Source organism: Euprymna scolopes, chromosome 28 (genome assembly GCF_053919585.1).
Source record: "Euprymna scolopes isolate OS-2025 chromosome 28, ASM5391958v1, whole genome shotgun sequence".
In the NCBI taxonomy this organism is placed as follows: domain Eukaryota; kingdom Metazoa; phylum Mollusca; class Cephalopoda; order Sepiida; family Sepiolidae; genus Euprymna; species Euprymna scolopes.
This window is the reverse complement of record NC_136509.1, coordinates 66,526,961-66,549,393: the sequence shown is the minus strand read 5'-3', so window position 1 is coordinate 66,549,393 and position 22,433 is coordinate 66,526,961. Positions and strand designations below refer to the sequence as shown.

Genomic DNA, 22,433 nt, shown 5'->3' with positions numbered 1-22,433 from the left:
ACCAAGCTCCTATCTTTACATCATCAATGCTCTGATCTCCATCTGGCATCAATTGAAATGGATGGTTCTCGTCTTGGGGAGGCTCCATGTTTTGACAAGCTTCTGGGTTTGACCTTTACTCCTGATCTGAAATGGAACACGTATATCGTCTGTTGCCAAGGTCGCTGGGAAAATGGTGGGATCCTTCTACCGCTCCAGAAGATATCTCACTACTGATGCAATTCTCTATCTATATAAAAGCCAAGTACGTCCAAGGATGGAGTACTGCTGCCACATTTGGGCGGGGCTGTGGCTTAGTGGGGGATGCCCTTTTCTCTTCCCTGCAACCTCTCTCCCACAGAAGAGATGTTGCGAGCCTGTCTTTGTTTTATCATTATTTCCATGGCAAGTGCTCATCTGAGCTCCAATCTCTGGTCCCCCCTCGCCAATCTTTCATGATGAACACCCGTCTAGCTGAAACCACTGTCAATAATTTTCCCCACTCTTTATCTGTGCTTAAATCAAAACGTAGATTCCATTAAACGAAGCTTCTTTCTTAGAAGTGCACGCCAGCGGAACTCTCTTCCGTTTGCCTGTTTCCTACCTGACTATAACTTGGATGTTTTCAAGTCCAACATAAACAAATTCCTGATGAACCGCCCTCTTAAGTAAGACACTTTATCAAATTTCCAATACTAACGATTACTATGACACTAGCCGATTGATTACTCTACACGCAATAACCATTATCCCCGAGTGGCTTCCGATCCTTGATAAGTGGTTACCTACATGTAAAAAAAAAAAAGAAAATTGAATGAAGACTTATTTTGTTGATTTGGCAACTTTTGTTTTTTAATTTACCAAAATTAATACATTTAACTTCAAAAGATTCCACAATCTTTAAAAAACATAAAACCATTTTCATCACGCGTTCGGCGTTCACATTTTTTTTTTTTTTTTTTTTTTTTGCAGTCTGCCCTGCCGACCCTGGCGCCAATGCGAATCTCAACGTCTACCTGTATAACTAATGTTGTTTAGATCTTTATTCATAAAATTATTGGATGTAATCAGCTTTCAAAAGTTTCAATAACACAAGGATTTTCTAAAAACTTCAAAATCATAAATAACTTTATATTCGACAGTTTAAATGCTTCTAAATTCCTTTTAAATTTTGAAACTTAACGGAGTAAATTATTCTACCCCCACCAAGTGGTTGCTTTGCTTTGCTTATGTACATACCGAAATGCATTTTGGTGGATTTCATTTCGTAATTAAATTATTGTTCAAATAGAATCATTTCATGTTGTGTTATTGCATTTTCCATTTTAGTAAATATTCAATAAATAAATAAAAAAAAATTGATTAATAATAAATAAATAAATAAATGTAAAAGTCGCGTAAAGGCGAAAAAAACAAAAAAAAAAAAAACAACAAAGTTTTCTTTCAAATCTGCAGTTGAAGTACGACAATCCAAGGGAGATAAATCTTTGTTCAATTGAGTGTGTTCGGTTTTCACCGGTAACAATTACGACAAATCCCACGTGTTTGTCTTTTGTTTATTTTCGTGCATTTTCCCCCCTTTTTCTTTTTTTAAAAGAACGACATATTACAAAAACCATTGGAATTAATTAAGATGTTCTCCCTAGGAGCGAAATCTTTGCTTAGCAACCTCAGAACATTCTATGCATTATTGCAGTCACCTCCAAAATGTCCTTATTATCGTAGACTTGTTTATAACAACAATAGGATTGATAACCTTCAATATTTGCCTTTGACTTTTTTTGGTCCCCATCGAGAATTAAGCACCGCAGTATCGACAAAGAAAAAAAGGATCAGCAGAAATCGCTCGAAAACAAACGTCCCCAGTCGTAAACCGGTCTCTTTTAACATTGCCGATTACGTTTATACTATGCATGGTATAACGGATCATTTAGTTGTTAACAACGAGAAAATAAATAATTCAGAAATATTAACTTCAACCTCTACGAACCAAAAAAAGACGTCAAACCGCCGGCATTTCCTCACGAGAAGCCCTGATTATACGGACGTACACCATAAACTACTTTTAGAGATTCTGGCGGATGAAGCTTCGACTCCGATCACCAGATTTTCCCACAAGCAAATTTTACAGTTGGAAAATGCGTTTGTTTATAAAATGAAAGAACTGACGATACAAGAAATATTTTTGGTCGCAAGATACTTCTTCTTGATTAAACACCGCGCCCCGAAATATCTAACGACTTTATTTGAATATGTCGATAACAACTTTGATGCAATCGTATCCATCGAAAGTAACTACCTGAAACGAACTATGTTTTATATTTATTTCCACGGCAGTTGCCCTGAGTGCCTTTTACATAAGATTGAGCAACACCTCTTAGCCAACGTGGACGATCTTTCTCTGACAGATATAGGGTTGGCTTGTCTCGGCTATTTCAGAGCCAACCGAAGAATTCAATCTTTTGAACTACTTGACCAAATTGCCGAAAAGACGATTAAAAAAGATCAGATCTTCGAACCGAATCACCTCATCAACATGTTGAAATCCTTTCGACATGCCGGCTACTCAAAGATAAGTTATTTTGAAAAACTTGCCAATTTTCTAGTGTCGAAGAAAAACCTGTCTGACATGACACTCAATCAAGTGATGCATATCATAATGACTTTCGCTTCAACACGAATTCATCATCCGGATCTGATTCGTGAATGCATCAGGCGTTCTGTGGAATTGATTCAGTCTTCATCTTCATTATCGTCTGTGCGCACAAAGGAACTGGGAAGAATTGTCTGGGCCCTCGGCACCCTTGGTGTTGACCCAGAGGAATTGAGCAAAGTAAAAATATTAATTGATGCTCACACTGAAATTGAAAAGACAGGTGAAGGAACCTGGAGTGGGAGAGAGTATCCTGAGTCCATAAGTGATACCGTCATGGGTTCCGTGTTTCTGGGGATTTTCCCCCATGAATTAATCAGTTTGATTCTGGAAGAAAAGACAGTAAATGTTCTTCAAGGTGAGTTGATTCCTGTTTCATTTTCAAATGCTTTCATCTTTTCACGGTATAATAAACGTCCATGGTTGTGGATTCTGCCACATTCGTTTTTCATATACTTCTATAAATGGTCGGTTAGAATAGATCAAAAGAAGGTGAGTGCAGATCTAAGAACACCATAAAAAAACGGTTTTCATAGAGATCGACGCTTCCATTGACTTCATGATAGAAATAGTTAAATGAAATGCCTTTTAATGTGAAGGAGAAAGAGTAGACAATGGCAGTTACAGCATTAAAAATATTTTTTTTTATTTTGTCCAAATTAGAAAGCTAAAAACAGACAGTAGTAATCTTTACCAAATTTAAGTTTTAATTAATTTTAGTATCCGCGTACAGTACTGTTCGAAGATTGGATTAATTACAGCTGTTGAAGGGGTTGGTATGATGCCTTCTGATGAAAAGATTCAATTCTCGACTTGAGTCGACATTACAGAAGTTCATAATTAATGTTCATTTGAAGGAAAAGTCATTAATGACAAGTCAATAATTTTGACCTTAAAAAGTCTCTAGGAGACATATATAATAATAAGCCTAATCATTTAGGCTTAAAAATAAAGTCTCAAGAAGACGAAGGGTAGAGGCACTTAAATGCCTCATATCCATAGAGAGTTGAGTTCCATGTTCCTTCTTCGCCGGCTGCATATCTGGAACTGCCTGTAAAAAGAAAAGGCATTTGAAAGCCTGCCAAACTTATCGCTGGCATTTAAAACATGGACAAATTTGATTGGTCTAAACAAAGACAGTGGGTGGCCAAATCAGCCAAGGCTTGCTTATAATTGTAGAATTTCTTACAGAACATCTGATTTGTACAACTCCTGAAATACTGTTGAAATTTTTTTTGTACCAATAATGGGGCATTTACACTTATTATTTTTTATCTGGTTCTTGTATTCGATTTTTTGTATTTCGTATCTTTTTTTGATTCTTTTTGGGTTTGTACGAAACTCCCTTTAATTTGGAAAAAGGAAAATGCTAGCTCCGTAATGACGTCACAAGCCCAGCGCATATTTCGCCCTCTTTTGAAATTCTGTGGACATGGAGATTGGACGTTTGTTTCATTGCCCGGCGCTGAAAATGGAATTTTGACGAGCCTCCTTCAAAGAAGAAAACCCGACAAGAACACCCCGGTATGTGACGAGACATACTTCTGAAAACTATCTATGTGACTACGGTTTTGCATGTATTTTAGAAGGAGTGGAATTATTTTAAAGCAAATACCTTATTTTACGTGACAAGGAATTTTGGAACCTCCTACAAAGAAGAAAACCTGGTAAAGAAAACCTCGGACAAGCGACGTGGCCATACTTCTAATATCCATCTGCGTGTCTATGGTTTGCACGCAAACATGGAGGGAGAGAAAATTCTAAAAGGACTTTAAACAAAAAAAAAAGGAAAAAAGCGCACGTGCCTGACTGGCTTTCAATTTGTGAGTACGCTCCTAAAATTTATTTCATATGCGAGTGTGATTAGGAGGTACTATTTTGAATCTTATTATTGTATTCGTTCATGAATACGTCTTCATTATAAGAACCAATGTTATTTTTTTTCATTACATGTTACCTTGGTGTTTCATAAGTTTAATGCCCGCAAAGGGAAAAATTTGCAACTAAATTTCTTGTGAATAAAATCTCTTCTTCGTTTCAAAGCAAGACCTTTATATTTTATTCTTTACCCCCCCCCTTTTATTCCATGCTGTCATTTTTTTTTTCAGGTTAGTTACTTTAGCATCGAATTTATCTGGAAGCAAGATAAAATTCCGACATTTTGCAAATTTTTCTTTTATATAAAAGTAGTTTGGGAAATTTCTGCTTTTATTTGAAGGCATTTTGCAAATTGTTTTCCGACATTTTGCAAATTTCTCCCCTTTATGTAAAAGTAGTTGGAAAATTACTGCTTTTATTTGAAAGCATTAGGCAAATTTTATCCCCATATTAAATCCATTTTGCAAATTTTTTATTCCCTTTTTCGGAACTCTTTGAAAATTGAGTGTATTCCTTTTTCATCAAGATATGTTTTAATTCTCTTTTGGTAGTAAATAGAGACGCTGTGTCCGAAGCCGGTGTTAGTTGTATCTACGTATTTCCCTCAATATATTAGAAAAAAAAGGAATAAGCATATACCCCATTATTTTGATTTAATGAACACGTGCGTTCTCTTACATGTGTTAAATGTTTCTGGGTTGTGAATTAACCAGACGATATTATTAGAAATATTGTATTATATGCCCACTCTTCCCCTAGGTTGCATTTAAGTGATACTGCTATAAAGAGTGTTAAACGTTATTCTTCATTTCCAGTGAATTAACTTCCATATAGAAGTTTGAATTTTAAAGCCACTTAATTTTAATTTTAAGCCATAGTGACCCTTTTAATTTGCATCCCTTGATATTTTCACGGCTTAATATGCTGTATTGGTCTTGTTTTGTTTGTGCTATGAGGAAGGAATTTTATGCAAATACCTTCGTAACCTTTGTGTGTGCATTTTTTGTGTATAATTTTTGAATGCCTATTTTTTGTATTTGTTTGGATTTAATCCATATTTTTGAAAAAACAAACGCTGCACGATGTTGGTCACTCGTTCTTCCGGATTCCTTGTAAGGAAACAAAAGTTTTATTTTGGGAAGATTATCGTTGTTTTAGATTTGTTGCGGTTGCAGATGGAATTACCTCAGCCTTAATTTATGACAATGAAGGCCGATGTCGATGAATGGTTGTCATCGGTAGATAATATAACAGAATTGTTGGGTGATCGTTCCTTGCGTGAGGACGTGGACTGTTCGCTAGTAGAGGTGGATGCTGTTAATGTTATAGTGTTCTCGTCCCAGATTCGATTCATTCTTTCGAGGTTGGCAGATGGTGTAGAGTGTGATTCCTTGTGTAACCCTGTGATATTCGAAACCCCTAGGGAGATGCTTGGTGAGTTACTGACTACTAAGCCCGAATGTCCAGACTCTGAAAACTGTTTGCTGAGTGCTGGCAAGTTTGGCTTGAAAAATATTGTATCACGGTCTGAAAGCAGTATTGCAAGTGCCATTTCAGAGGATCTGCGTAGTCAGGCGCTAAAGTTTGATTTTTCTGGCAGGCAGTTTGCCAGTAATATTTTAAAGAAAAATGTATTGGGAGTGAGATTCCCAGGTATCATGAATGATACCACTCGTGTCCACGACTTGTTAAGTGTGGGCATGAATATTGTGAAATTCATGGAGGGATTTCCATGGAATGTTGGAATTGTTTTACCCTCTAACCATGTGAGTTCGAAAACTTGCATGTGTGGTTATCTTCCACAACTTTGTCAGAATACCGAGGAACTTAATCATGACGGTGGGATATTACTCGGGTCATTTAGTTCTGACAATAGCCAGTGGTTAAAGGACAGGAGTCTATCCTGTGTGAAATTACAAGCTTTGTGCACTTTAAGTGCTAATGTTAGCCCTGGGAGAGAAATTCTCCATCAAGGATATAGGGCAGAAAGCATTATGTCCACCTGTGAAGTTGTAAAAACCAAGAGGAGAATGGTTTTTGAAGAATTATGTGAACTCAAGTTGGACTGGGGCGTCCAGATTCAGGTTGAGTGTAACTCGATAAAGAATCCCATGAGGGATCCTATCGAATTTGCTGACTACATGGTGTGTAGTTCAGCTTCTCCGACTTCCTACGAGAATGTAGGATATGTTGTTCAGAGATCACTTGCAGAACCTTCATTCTATGAAGTTGCTCCTTTAAGTAGAACGTTTCCTGCTTTGGAGTCACATGCAGGTGTTATTGTTTTTAAATGTTTTGTGAAGATCTGCCTTGGCGTAGCTTGCTGCAGTATTGCAAGAGCTATCGAAGTCAAGCTCAATTTGTCCTGGGGTGTTTCTGAGGTGTTCAGGATTATCTTAGTTAGAAGTGAGTTTTCTCATGCTGAGATGTTTGTTTCAGTGCTGAACACAAGAAGATTGGATCTCTCTTTGATAGGAGTCTTCCATAAGCATTACATCTCCAGCTACCTAGGTGTTTCTGACACCTATACTCATCTTTGTTTGTTTGGCTATATGTATATAGCTATGCAAACGTTTAAAACTGTAATTTCCTTGCATAATTTGTGCAGGATTTGTGTTTCAGTTTTATTTCATTCTACCAAGTTGAAGAACTTAACAAAGCATAGGGTTGATTGAATTCGTCCCTCTAGCACCGGTGTTGATCTTACTGGGCTCTTGTGGTTATGAGGAAGCTGAGATATTTTGGTGTTCGCCAGAGATAATATAAGGATGAGGAGGTTGGAGTGAACTTCTCAAGCCTTTATACTCTTTTATATGTATGTTATTAATTATCTGGTGGAATATTCTCAGTTCAAAGTTCTGTTGCAACCAAAGATCATTAGTTTTAAATTTATGAATCTGGTTAGGTACTCCTCTGTTACAAACCTAAAACATGAAGGTTTTCATGTGAATTATTATAGAATAATCTTATTTGAATTTTTCTGCCTTTTTGTTCTGATATGTGTTTCCTGGAGTTCTTCTGACCATACATTGTGTAGTATATGTATATATAAAGAAAAAATTTTGTATGGTAAATATCACAGGTGTCATCCAACTGTAGGTTGACTGCCATTTCCTGTTGGGGGAGAATGTTGGAATTTTTTTTTGTACCAATAATGGTGCATTCCCCCTGTTTACATTTATTATTTTTTATCTGGTTCTTGTATTCGATTTTTTGTATTTCGTATCTTTTTTTGATTGTTAGTTTCATACATTTTGGGTTTGTACGAAACTCCCTTTAATTTGGAGAAAAGGGAAATGCTAGCTCCGTGATGACGTCACAAGCCCAGTGCGTATTTCACTCTCTTTTGAAATTCCATGGACGTGGAGATTGGACGTTTGTTTGATTGCCCGGTGCTGAAAATGGAATTTTGATGAGCCTCCTTCAAAGAAGAAAACCCGACAAGAACACCCCGGTATGTGACGAGACATACTTCTGAAAACTAAAGTCTTGCACATATTTTAGAAGGAGTAGAATTATTTTAAAGGAAATACCTTATTTTACATGACAAGGAATTTTGGAACCTCCTACAAAGAAGAAAACCTGGTAAAGAAAACCTCGGACAAGCGACGTGGCCATACTTCTAATATCCATCTGCGTGTCTATGGTTTGCACGCAAACATGGAGGGAGAGAAAATTCTAAAAGGACTTTAAATGAAAAAAAAGGAAAAAGGCGCGTGCTTGACTGGCTTTCAATTTGTGAGTACGCTCCTAAAATTTATTTCATATGCGAGTGTGATTAGGAGGTACTATTTTGAATCTTATTATTGTATTCGTTCATGAATACGACGTCTTCATTATAAGAACCAGTGTTATTTTTTTTCATTACATGTTACCTTGGTGTTTCATAAGTTTAATACCCGCAAAGGGAAAAATTTGCAACTAAATTTCTTGTGAATAAAATCTCTTCTTCGTTTCAAAGCAAGACCTTTATATTTTACTAGCGAGGAGTACCCGGTGTTGCCCGGGTGTTTGTAGGTGTGTGTGGTGTTAAATAGAAAGGAAACCGGGGGGGGGGGGTAGGATCGAAGCCAAAGCCCTGAGGCGAAGTTTGAAAATAAAATCGGCCAGCCAGAATCAAGCATTGTTATAAGCGAATAAGTGAAAGATGTTTGAAAGTCGTCGAGCGTTATGACGACGACAGCATTGTTATAAGCAAAGTAAGAAAAGAAAACGTTTTAATTAAGCGGGGGGGGGGTAATCAAAGCATAAAAAAAAACACAAAAAAAACTAACGTAAGGCAAACGAACGATGAAAACAGAAAAACGAACACGTGAAAAATGGCTTAAATAAGCCTCTTTCGATATTAAAATTTAAAAAATTGGTGGGTATCCGGGTGTTTTGGGGTGTCGCTAAGAATAACCGAAGTAAAAAAAAAAAAAACAGGAAAACGAACGTTACGTGAAAAATGGCTTAAATAATACAGGGTTCAATAAAAAAAAATCGAAAAAATAAATAAAAAATCTCACGCCACGATTCGAACCCAAAATGTTTAGATAATGAACTAAGACCTGAGCTAAAGCGACGTATATGAAATTTGTTCATTTTTTTCAACTATTTAAAGTAAATCAGGTCACGACGTCATGACGTCATCTGACGCATGCGTTGTTGACTCCCCACCCCCACCCCGTCGAAAATTGTCAATTTCGGGGTGTAAAAGTTAACATTTTTCTCGTTTTCTGTCTAGACATCTCTCTCTCTCTCTCTCTCTCTGTTTGCATATCTCTCTCTCTCTCTCTCTCTCTCTCACACACACTTTGTCTTCCTTACTCTAAAGAGTGTTACTAAAAAAGAAAATGGCATCTGGGTTTGTTTTTTTGTAAAAACTTTGATCGTTAATATTTTTTGTTACCATATTTTTTTTTTACTTCACATTTTTGGCTTGTTATTTTTCGTTTAACTATCGTATCTAACTATTTTTAACGTGCTAATAACTTTAGTAACGTTGTCATAGCGTAGAAGTTCATAGTTTAGCTTGTGTGAGGGTTAAAAAATTTTTTACCGATAACAACAATGTTTTTTAAATTCTGACTGCCATTACAGCTTGCTGACGTCAAGATCGCGTGACATGACTCAGCAGGTTTTAAATACAAATTGACCCAAAATAAACGGCCCCGTATATACTTTATGTAGAAGAGTTGGCGGCCATATTTTTGGGGGCAGTTATAAATTGATTTAAAAATATGTAATGTTTAACATTAAAATGTCACTTTTTTTGCCCCCCCCCCTGCAGAAAATCGATCAGTTGACGCACTTCTAATGGTCCTTTTGGGCCAATTTTTCGATATTTGTCATCCGGAGGGTGGGGCTTTCATATGAGACCAAGTTAGTGAATTTTTGTTCCGTCGGTCAAAAGTTTTTAGACATACAAACATACATACATACATACATACATTTTCGCTTTTATATATATAGATTCTTTAACCCCCCCCCCCTTTTATTCCATGCTGTCATTTTTTTTTTCAGGTTAGTTACTTTAGTGTCAAATTTATCTGGAAGCAAGATAAAATTCCGACAATACAGCTGTTTGCATTGCACAAACAATCTTGCACGGGTGTGCTTCAAAACTAGTCCAATAATTTGTAAACATGCACTAGGCTGCTGCATGTTTATTGTGTTGCATGTTTATTGTGTTGCATGTTTATTGTATTACATGTTTATTGTGTTACATGTTTATTGTGTTGCATGTTTATTGTGTTATATGTTTATTGTGTTACATGTTTATTGTGTTACATGTTTATTGTGTTACATGTTTATTGTGTTACATGTTTATTGTGTTTCATGTTTATTGTGTTACATGTTTATTGTGTTGCATGTTTATTGTGTTACATGTTTGCAATGTATGTAAATTAATAAACTTGCAGTGAGTGAGAAATATTTTACTAAGAAAAGGTAAATCACTCAAGATATGAGAAATATGACCACCCAGAATTCAATTGTCCACTGAAAAAAATAGTAATGGTTCTACAGATATGATTTTTAGGGTTGTCAGAAATTTCAGGAATCCTTTATTTGGGAAGTCACCAGTTTTGGAGGGTTTCTTTAGGGTTTCAATTTGGGTGAAGTATTTTTGGAATGAGCCGGTTTTGAAGAAATATTTTCAGTGAAAAAAGTTTTTAAGTTTATAATTAAATGTTAGAATATGAGAGATGTGTTCTACAATAAACACAACAAAATAATGCGTTTAGAAGGCAGACATTCACGAAAGAGATATTTTATATATGTTTAAAATGGAAGTTTACAGTGATAGGAAAATCATAGAATGTTTGTGAATATTTTGTAGTCCTTCTAAAACAAGGGTGATTCATGAGTTGAGATACTGAGGATACCAATAAATGGATTTGGGCTCAACTGGTTTCTTGAAAAAAAATCTGACTTCTGAAAGGATCAAAGTGGCTCCCAGAAATGCCATTTCAAATAAATTTAAATGATCCTCTTGTTGGTTGGTTGGTTCAAATTAATAAAAATGCAAATTCGGTTGCGCATTTTAATTTTGGATGCTGAAGAATTCAAATACCTTCCGAAAACTTTGAAAACATTGCAATACCCAATATATTTTATATTAAATGCAAAGAAAAAAGCCACACAAATATTAACCACAAGATAATCACAGTCATGAACAACGAAAGAAGCAACTGTGAGAGAAACACCAGCACATAAGCACTCTGTGCAACGTATGTATAAAAAGAATTTTATTTATTTGATTTGCTTATTTGATCGCTCACTGGCAAGAACACACAGGTACAAAAAAAACGGTCCTGGGTTTCCTTTTGTTTAACTTTTAAAATATAACATAAGGTCTAATTTGTTATAGTAACAATTCAGTTAATATAAAAATGCTCATTCAAAATATTTTAAACTCAAGAATTTTAAATCATGGGAAGAAATATTTTAAACTCAAGAATTTTTAAATCATGGGAAGAAATATTTTAAACTCAAGAATTTTTAAATCATGGGAAGAAATATTTTAAACTCAAGAATTTTAAATCATGGGAAGAAATATACTGTCATACTGTATGTCATTAACCCAAGCTTTGCGACTAGCGGTTAAGCACAGTTGTGGCCAAAAGTGATTTGGCTCGATATGCTCAAGGTAATTCAAGATCAAGAATTTAAGTTTTTTTGAAGTTTTTATTTGTAACAACATTAACTTTTACTTCAGTGAATCCTCAACTAATCTCATAGCTGAGTTATGATTGAAACACTTAGTTTCCCCTCCTATAAATCTGGACCCTATAATAATAGACCCTTGTACTTCAGTGGCAATATACCCTGTTTATGGTGAACAAAAGTGTTCTTTGTTTACATTGGTAATCTTTGAAACCAACACATTTCAGATGAAAACATTATTACATTATGTCATGGTGAAATTAGTAATAATTCCAAAAATTATGAAAAACCATCCAGTAGAAGATGTGCTGGATGTATTTTTAACAAAAAATCAGCTACAATAATGTTCTGAAATGTGTTGGTGTATGCTTAATTTGTCACTTTAAGCCAAGAGTTATCCCTTTTGTTTGTCATACTTTTACTTTTACTTGTAATCATTCTTCAACTTGATCATTTTTCGTAATTTTTTCGCTATAATACGTAAGTACATAATAATGTTTTTCACCTGAAATGTGTTGGTTTATAAGATCACTAATGTAAACATGCACCACAAAAGTGAAAAAAAAAAAAGTGTTCACAATACTGGGCAGATTGTTTCTTGGTGACAGCTGTACTCATAAATTATCTGAAAATCAAAGTTGCTGGGTTTTAATTGTCACAATCCCCAAATTATATTATCACAGAATTTGGATGCGATAGTGTGTACGAATGCGTTCTATACATTTTCAGTTCGAAATCGACAGTCATTTATGCAGAAAATTAATTCAACACCATGTTTTATTGGATGTGTTCCCATCTCATTAACTGAATCTGATGACAGATAATCGCAAACAACACGTTTTACTTTCTTCTAATAACAAACATAAGCATCTAAACGCTCACGTTTATTTTATTGGTTTCGAAATCAACATGGTATAAACATGTTGATTCTCTCGTTCTCGTTAGATCACTTAGGTCAAGCTACGTTGAGCTTGACCAGTACTTTTTTGGGCGTTTATCCCCAATCCTTGAGAAAACACAAATAAAAAAAAAACGTCTATGATGTACTTGCTCATGACGAAAATAAAATATTGTGCAGCAAAAATTATGTAAATTGATCAAGTATTTTTAATTTTATAAAGAAATCATTTTTAAGTGAATTTCACTTTTTGCAATGTCTTGTTAAGAGTGGCTTCCTAAAATCTCGCAAATTTGAATTATTTGGAGTTATCTTGCTTGTTCCTTCAGACTGTTTTCACAATGACGTCGCGGAATTGTCACTAGTAGTGTAACCATAAAATTTGATTTTCTTATTTATATAAATAAAACGGTAGATATATGTGTGTGGGTCTGTGTGAAAATATTGACCCAATAAACTCTTAAACTACTGATGATAAGTGGTGATTCCTTTGTAAAAAAAACAAACTTTGTGTTTAACTTTGCCCGTGTGGGGAAACAAGTAAATAGGGACACGATCTTTGTAATGTTTTTTTTTAATATTTTATTTGGATATTTTGTATTGTATTTTCTATTACCTATTCAGTCCCTCGATCTCTGCTCCCTCTCTTCTGACCAGATTTTGACCTAGCTACTGTTATGAAACCGCGCCGGTACGTCGCGTCACCCAGTAAGCCCTTCTTCAGTGCGTTAGTGGAATCGTCTTTGCTGCAATGTCCACAAGGCCGGATCTTCTGTGATCGTCTAGAGATTTCGTCTTCGGAGATACCGGGTGCTCGTTGACGGAAGCAGTTCCACAAGTAAAAAAAAATAATAAGGAAACATCAGCACATCAAAGAATTTTGAATAACAAAGACTCCGGAGATTGGGTTATATAAATGTATTAAAAGAAAACCATAAAAGAAATATATACAAACATATGTACAGTTTGGAGTATGAGTTTGTAAGCAAGCATTTAAACTTCTAAGTGGGGCTTCCACTTGCTGGAATTCACAAGTCTATTAACTTAACCCTTTTTAGTTATCGGGCAATAGGCGAGGGGGGGAGAGAGAGAGAAGAGGTGCGGTGGCTTGACTCTCGGACTCGCTCTGTTTTGCTCCGAGTTCCCAGACTCTCTCTTCTGCTTCTAAATCTGAATCTGAATCTGAATCTCAATCTGAATCTGTTTTAATTCTGACTTTCTTGGTCTTTATATAGTAGAGCACTGGGCGGGACGGCAATTACCAATTCCTTCCCGACCAATCAGAATGCTCGATAACCAAATCGTCTGATTCTCTCTCATTGGATAATTTGACTGATGACAAAAATTGGCCACCTCCCACAATCCAAGAATAATTCTAACTCCTCCCCGATCAATCAAAAACGCCCGATGGAAAATAACCAGTTTTCTCTCATTGGATGATTTCCAAACTGCGTAATACGCGGTAACCGCGTAAGTAAGAAAACTGCGTCCAAAGAAAAAAAAAATGCTTCGTGAATTCTGCCCTTAGATGTGACACTTGTCATTATCAAAGGAAATAAACAAATTATTATTCTGTTAACATCTCGACAAAATATGTTATTGAAAATTGTCGGGTGGCAAAAAAAAATCTCTTGATCTAAATTTCAAAACTGCGATTCGGCCTGAGAATGGAAACATTAGGAAGGTCATTTTGGGTTCAAATGGTTTTATCAGAGTCACACCAAATCATTTAATATTTGATTCGAAAAAACATTCTTTGAAGCCGACAAATGCGTGTGTGAAATTTTAACTCCAAAGAAATTATTTATCTTTGCTTTGATCTTGTCACAAATATATTTTGTGACGCCAACAAATACGTGTGTGTGTGTGTGTGTGTGTAGTTTTTAGTTCAAAGCAAAAACATAATCTATCTGTTGTTTCTTTCAGCTGACACATGAATTGTGTCCCCCGAATTTGTCACCATCGTTGTACCGAAATCGACCTCGGGTTCAATTAATATTTTGGATTCATTTCTCTTATCCTCAGTTTTATCAAAGGAAAAAAATATTTCCCTTTTTGCACTGGATATGACTGTATCGGGATTTGTCACCATCGCTCGACTTGAAAACAAAACGTATGTTTTTGAAATTATCATTCTGTCCATTTTGACTAGATCATTATTATTGTTTCGCTTTAAAGAAAATAGAAAAAAAATACTTTGGCAGAATTGAAGCCAGCAAGGTTCTCTGGTAGTGCCCGGCACAAGATATTAACATTTATCTTTTAGTTAACTGGTGTTGCCTGGAATAAAATCTTAACATCTATCTTTCGATTACCCGATATTGCCCGTGATAAAATACTAACGTTAAATAAAAGCGTCACATCGACCCTAATGGTCTGATGCTGCCTTTCTTTGGTGTTACACTGTTCATTTCACTTCTATTTCCCTACATCTTTACCTCTTCATTTTCTATTTCCTTTTCTTCTTTCTCTTTTATAATTGGTTTAATGGTCTACATCAGGGGTGGGGGAACCTTTTTGTTTATAAAGGCCACTTAAAATCCATTGTCCGTTATAGAGGCTGTACTGAACAGTTATTTTTTCATTTTATCTCTGGGGCTAGGCTGCTAAGTATTTTAATAGTTATGTAATAATTGCACTTAAGAGAACAATGAGGATAATAAAAAGAGCTCTCGGCTGGTTTCAATAAAAAGCAGGGGAATATTGACAGCTGATTTGGCTACCCCATACCCAGCATTACAATCTTCAAAGAAAGAAAATTAAATAAAAAAAATGAATAAAAATAAGAAAATATGACGTTTTCTGAAAATTTACTTATGTAGGACTGTTTTGTACAAACAATAAGTAAATGAATAATTATCTGAAAAGAAAAAAGTTTATAAACAGCAAGAAAATGAAATCATGTAATATTCATGTAGTCAAGTTCTTTTTCTTTATTCAAATTAATGACTTTTTGAGTTTATTTCCTCTGAGAAAGCACTTTAATATCTGATTTTAGCATAGTGGCTTTTAGTATCAATTGGTCCTCTAAATGCTCATCTGTCAACTGTGTTCTCAGTGAATTCTTGATCCGATTCACTTATGAGAACGTGGATTCACAACAAAATGTTTGATAAGCAGGAAATCAGTTTGTGTGCATGTTTACGAAGGCAAGAATATTCTATCACTCTTTTCCAAATTTCAATGGGATCGTCCTCTTTGTAAAATTGAGATTGCAGAATATCACCTTCAGACATTTTAGGTAACTCCATCCATAGCTCTCTGGGAGCTTTTGATATGTCAGCTAGGTGAGGCTGAAAAGCAAGTTTCATAGTGATGTTATGCCTTTGAAAATCACTAAATCTTCTATTGTATTCTTCTACTAATATGTCTAAAACAGACTCGTCTTCTTCAAAAGATTCATGTCTTCATTTTCACTATAAGTTGGAAAATGTTCCTGTTAAAGTCTGGATTTAGCCAAAAGAGACTTGAAAAATAACAGCTTTTTTTCTAAAGTCCTGAATTTTTCCCCACATATAAATAGATTTATTTCTACCTTATTAATGAAACGTTTAACTCTTTTCGTTTAAACATCATATCACATAAAAACGCAACATCATATCACATAAAAACGCAACATCATATCACATAAAAATGCAACATCATATCACATAAAAACGCAACATCATATCACATAAAAATGCAACATCATATCACATAAAAATGCAACATCATATCACATAAAAACGCAACATCATATCACATAAAAATGCAACATCATATCACATAAAAATGCAACATCATATCACATAAAAACGCAACATCATATCACATAAAAATGCAACATCATATCACATAAAAACGCAACATCATATCACATAAAAACGCAACATCATATCACATAAAAACGCAACATCATATCACATAAAAATGCAACATCATATCACATAAAAACGCAACATCATATCACATAAAAACGCAACATCATATCACATAAAAACGCAACATCATATCACATAAAAACGCAACATCATATCACATAAAAATGCAACATCATATCACATAAAAACGCAACATCTCTGGAAAAGTTTGGTTTTAATAAATCACAATATTTATTGTTTCGTTTGAAAAAGTCAATTCTTTGATTTCTTAATGATACAACTTTCCCTTGCGACAACCAGCATACTTTTGAATGGTAAATCTAGACAAATTATTTCATCATCCATTATCAGCATGCTCTTAAATTGTCGATGCTTCATGGTATTTGCTTGAATATAGTTTGCAATACTTATAAACTTTTGCAAAGTGTTATTTGTGAGGTTTCTTCAACAAGTTTCCAGACTTTTTTGTACAGGCATTTAAAATTGTCATAAACCCTTGTAAATTCAGTATGTTATTGATATATATCTAATGAGATTACTGACCAATTTTAATTTTTTTTAATTCTGTTTTAAACTTGGAAAAAATTCCATAGAAACGTATGGAATGCTACAGACTGCTTTTGGACCATCTTGCATGAATTAGGCATCAGTTTTTGAGTAGCATAAGAGATTCAAGGAAGGTAGGGAGTCTGGATGATGAGAGGTGTAGGAGGAATAAGGAAGTCATAACACCAGAGTTGATTGGCCAAATAAAGAATTTCATGGACAAGGACCATGTGTCTATAGAGACAATAAGTGCACAGTTTAATGTCAGTGTGGGAATTTATTCATGAGGAACTAAAAATGTGGAAGATTTGAGTGAATGCACCAGTCTTCTACAACTCCATCTTTGTCAAAGACTATTTGACCAAGATGGGCATCATGACAGTTCCTCGCCCTCTCTATAGTCCAGATCTTGCATCCTGTTATTTTTGGTTATTCCCCAAGCACAAGGAAAACCTTAGAGGCTTTCGTTGAGACTATTGAAGAGGTGAAAAGAGGACTTCCATGAAGCCTTCCAGAAGTTGTTGGAACGGTACAACAAGTGCATTGCAGCTGGAAGAGATTACTAGAGTTTCATGTGTATTTTTTTTTTGGATTATGTTTTTCAGATGCTCTTCTACATCACATGCCAATTCATGTTGTCGATCTGTATTCGTCCTTCTTGAAAGAGGCACTTCCTTATACTTGTTTACTTTATCTGGTTCTATACTTTTTACTACTTTGAAAATACATTCCTTTATAAGTTCTGCATCGCTGAATGGCTTGACTTTTTTCTCATCAAATAAACAACTTTATAATTTTCAATTGCTTTAACGTATTTATGTGCTGAAAATAGTTTTTACTCTGAAATGCAAAGAGATAAATAAATAAAATAATGATAAAGAATCGTTAAGGACTGGGAAAACGATTTCAAACATACACGATACACCTAAATCCAAAACAATTTTCATGATTTTGAATTCACAAAATTGTCACTTGCATTCGATACCAAATGCCATATAGAATTGTAATTTTTAAGCACCTTGCAGCATTTCGTCTTTCACCCGTCCATCTCTCTGTTTGTCTTTATTAAAACTCTTGAACCTTTAGCCTTTAATTGCATAGTCACCCTTAGTGAGAGGTATTTGATACTAGACATTTGTATTCTTTGTAACATGGCCTTTAAGATGACCTCAGCGGAGGTGAGTTTTCAAAAAAAACTGTAACATTGTCCGGAGGCATCAATGTTTCACAAACACATTTTTTGTAATTAGTTCTATTATTTATTTTCCCAAATAATGCCAGATATCGACGGTTTTTAATGAAAATAAGGACAATTGCTGAAGTCATAAGATTCCAAGAACATGGTTGAATGCTCTCTGATGGTGTTTTATGTAAGACCATATTGTCTGGTCTAGTGTACAGCCGGCCTTAACAGAGTATCAATAAATTCGACCAGTGTCACTTTGGCTATAGCTAAGACTTACAGTTTCACAAGGCAACATGATATAAACTTATTTAGTTTAATCCCGACTACAGTAAACTGAGTGCGCAGATCACAGCGGTGAGATGAAAGAGGAACTGTACATCACACTGGAAGTCAGTTACTTCCACTACACTGGCCTAACAAAGAAATATTGCCTTTATATGTCTGCTGCTGTAAGCTTGAATTTATAAGGTTCATTTCATTAGGTTTATAGGAAAAGACTTTCACGTTTGGGAGTGCCAACAATGCATACAGTTATTTGTGTGTGTGTGTGTGTGTGTGTGTGTGTGTGTGTGTGTGTGTGTGTGTGTGTGTGTGTGTGTGTGTGTGTGTGTGTGTGTTAAATTTATGTATAATTATGAAAGAAAAAAAGTAATATTTTTATTTTTTTCAAAGATAAATATTAATATTTACACCAAAGGCCACAGAAAGCTGCACTTTGTGACCCAAAGGTTGCATGCGGCCTTTAGGCCACATGTTCATATCTCTAGTCTACATCATGCAACAAATTTACCAGTTGTGTTATTATCAGATTGAAGTTTGATTTTTTCAATATTTTTTTATTTATTAACGAGTCATTACTTATCAAAGCTAAAATCCATTTGTGTATGAGGATTACTAAGCTAGATAGATTGTGAGTTGAACGATGAAGAATATTATGAAAGAATTGAAAATGTTGAATGAAATGAACAAAATTTGATTACTTATGAGAACGATTTATAAGTAGTTTTTATTAAATTTGAATATGACCATATTGTAGACTGCAGGGAAGCAATTCCATGGTAATGTGATCGATGATTAGTAAGTTTTTGTAAAGAAATTCTTTTCATGGAAATTGGATTTGAAGATGACCATGTTGTAGACCATATGGAAACAATCTCATGGTAATGTGTTCCACAGAAAGCAAGTTTTTGTAAAGAAAGAAACTCTGAAATGCTATTTGATGTTGTTAGAGTCTGACGCATGGAGGAAGGAAAGAAAGTGTAGTGCTTCTTTACATTAAGATGCGAAATATGGCAGGTCAAAATCAACTAACAAGAAAACATATGAATATACCTGCTTAACAGTAAAAAATAGTTGTGTACATCAAAAATTGCAGAAAATTAATCAGTAAAATTTTAATAAGTAAAATTAATTTACTATTTGTAGTCCACAAACTCCGGACGATATTCATGTTAAGCCAGTGCGTCATAGAAGATCATCTCTCTTCTAATATGAAGATGTCATGCGATCTTGTCATTTGAAGTACTTTATAGTATTTTGTTTTTTACTTTTTGTCACTCCAAACAAGGCATATTGCTACTTGGCTGTAAGGGCTTATTATTTGAGACAATGTTTAGCAGGGGATTATGAGGAGTTGAGTAGCAAGATGTCTGTTTACATTACATTTAAATTTATACATGTCAGTACAATCAAGGAAGCAGAAAACAGGGAGGGAATTCCAAAGTTTAGCAGTCTGATGGAAACTATTAGGGTAGAAGGTTTTCCAGTATCTAAGGACCCCTAGTGAAAGGGTGAGATTTTGCTACTTATCAGATTGGTCAGGTGTATGTACCTCAAGAAGAACAAGTGCTATGAGTTAATCGGAGCACATTCCATTAAAATACTTGTAAAACAGGCACAGGGATGCCACATGTGGTGATGAGACAGAGATTGGAGCTTGGCCGATAGTGTAGGACCTATTAGATTTGAAAATATTTTTTGGACCCTGTCTAAGAGTGAAAGACTAGCAGTATATACACCAACCCAGATGTGGTAAGCATACTCTCTGCATGGGTGGCTTTATAGAGGTATAGGATATTCCGGGTGTGAGTAATTTTCTAGTATGGTAGAGAGAGCCCACCTTCTTTGCAGCAATTTTATTTTTTTATTAAAATTCTACTCATTTTTATTATAATTTTTGGCGTACACTGATATTTTTCATTGTAAAGATATTTATAAATTTGCCTGTTAATTTTTTATAATTGTCATATTTTGCATATGTCTTAATATAAATCGGTACCAAAAATCCTTTAAAGTTGTGTCAGAAAAGCGAGTTCTTATGAATGTCTTACAAATAGTATTATGTATTATTATTTGTGCTAGTATCATATGATGTGTAAGGTAAAATTCTGGTATCGTGACAATCCTAGTCTATGTAAGTTACTTTGGAATAATATTAAAACGAATTTGAATCCATAAATAATTCATTAAAATAAAAAAAAAATGAAACATATAAAAACTATCACTTAATGATAATAATCTAATATATAAAGTTATCTTGTTAGACCTAAATAATATTGAAATTGACAAATCAAACTTAGCATTTCACTAGCCAATTTTCATTTATTATTGTTGTATTATGTTATTGAAGCAATGCCTAGTGAAGAAGGTTTAAAGACTCAATTTTTTTTGTTTTTTGTTTTACATAGACATCACCACTTATTAAGGCCAAGAGGTCACTCAAGGATAAGGGTTAATGAGTGTACCGTATAAATTGAATAATAGTTTTCATAGTAACCGTTAGTAATGGAGATTCGGTAAATTTGTTAACTTATATGGAACGGCTCATCAAGTGAAGAAAACAGTAGCAAAATCAATAACAAAATTAAAATCAATATGGAAGGACAAAACTGACAGTCTGTCAACTAAGTTGAAGATACTACATTCCATTAGTCCTGTCAATCTTTTTATAAGCGTATGAAATATGAACATTAAGAGAAAACTGTAAAGAAATCTCCAAGCAGTTGTAATGAGATGTGTTAGAAAGTTGTCAATGTCGAGTACAGGGATCACATCACAAATGGAACAGTGCATATGACTGCCATCTTGCACACAAAACATTTTAAAGAACTGCTAACTATCGTAAAAAAAAAAGAAGAAAACTTCAATGCAATGGACATGTGACGGGTTAATGATCTATCAAAGACAATTCTGCAGGAAACAGTGCAGGGTAAAATTAGAAGCAGAGAAAGAGAATCAAAAGGTATAAGATCTGATTCCAACTCTGACACTTAGAATTCCAAAATACCCAACTCCAACTCCTTATTTTAAAATCTTCCAATGTTCAGACTATCAGTTAATTTTTCATAGATGAAAAAATTCGAACTCATTCTTAAAAGTTTGATTCCGGTTTCAACACCCTGCTGCTATTATTATACATTTTTAAATAATCACCTAAAAATAAAAATCAGCAAAAGAGATAACTCATTTCAAATTGAATATTATTATAGAGGTTGTCTATCATAAGTTTAAAAATGTGCAATGTACAAGCAATGGTGTACTGTTGCCACATCTGGAGAGGTGTCACTCATATTAACTTTTCCTGCATTGAAAGAGTATAAAACCAACTTCGAAATCTAGTGGAGGATGTGCTCTTCTCTTCCTTATAGAAGAGAAGTTACTACCTTTTCTCTACGCTCTCATTATTTTAATAATAGGTGATTGACTGGACTTCAGTCTATGGTTTCCCTTATAAAACATTCAAAACAAAAACAAATCTAGCTTCAACCACTGTAATAATTTTTTTCTTCCTCTGTGTATCTAAAACTAAATGAAACTTCCATGAGCAAAGTTTGTTTCTGAGAACCACCCTTCTGTGGAACACGATACTACAAGGTTGCTTCCCAGTTGCCTACAACGTAGTTGTTTCAAGTCTAATGTTAACAAATTTCTATTGAGCTGTCCCTTGAAATAATCAACTTCTGCCCAATTTCAACCATCGTTACCAATCCTCATGTTGTTTCTCACAAACTCTTTAACAATAATATTTTTAAATAGTCTTTGGGCTTTGATAAACGGTGACTTGTTAATACATGAAGAAAATAAAAATTAAAAGCTCAAATGATGTCACTGCATCCCAGGCAATGTTGGTTAGATGCAGTACTAATATATATTTTCTGTGATACTAGACAGTCACCTTTGACATAGTTGCAATCATTGACATGGTTTTTGTCAACCTAATGATCATTACCAACATCATAGTGTAACGTGCTCTAGGTTACTTTGTTAAAAATAAAATTAAATAGT

General features: G+C 34.6%; 1 protein-coding gene across 1 annotated transcript in view; it reads left to right on the top strand.

Moving 5' to 3' along the window:
• Positions 1 to 1,468: 1,468 nt before the first annotated feature.
• Positions 1,469 to 22,433, top strand: part of LOC145249687 (FAST kinase domain-containing protein 5, mitochondrial-like) — a 184,977-nt gene continuing 164,012 nt past the window's right edge. Inside the window, exon 1 of the mRNA XM_080111485.1 lies at positions 1,469 to 2,990. Coding sequence (XP_079967611.1) covers positions 1,613 to 2,990 — 1,378 coding nt within the window. The 5' untranslated portion in view covers positions 1,469 to 1,612. The remainder of the gene's footprint in view (positions 2,991 to 22,433) is intronic.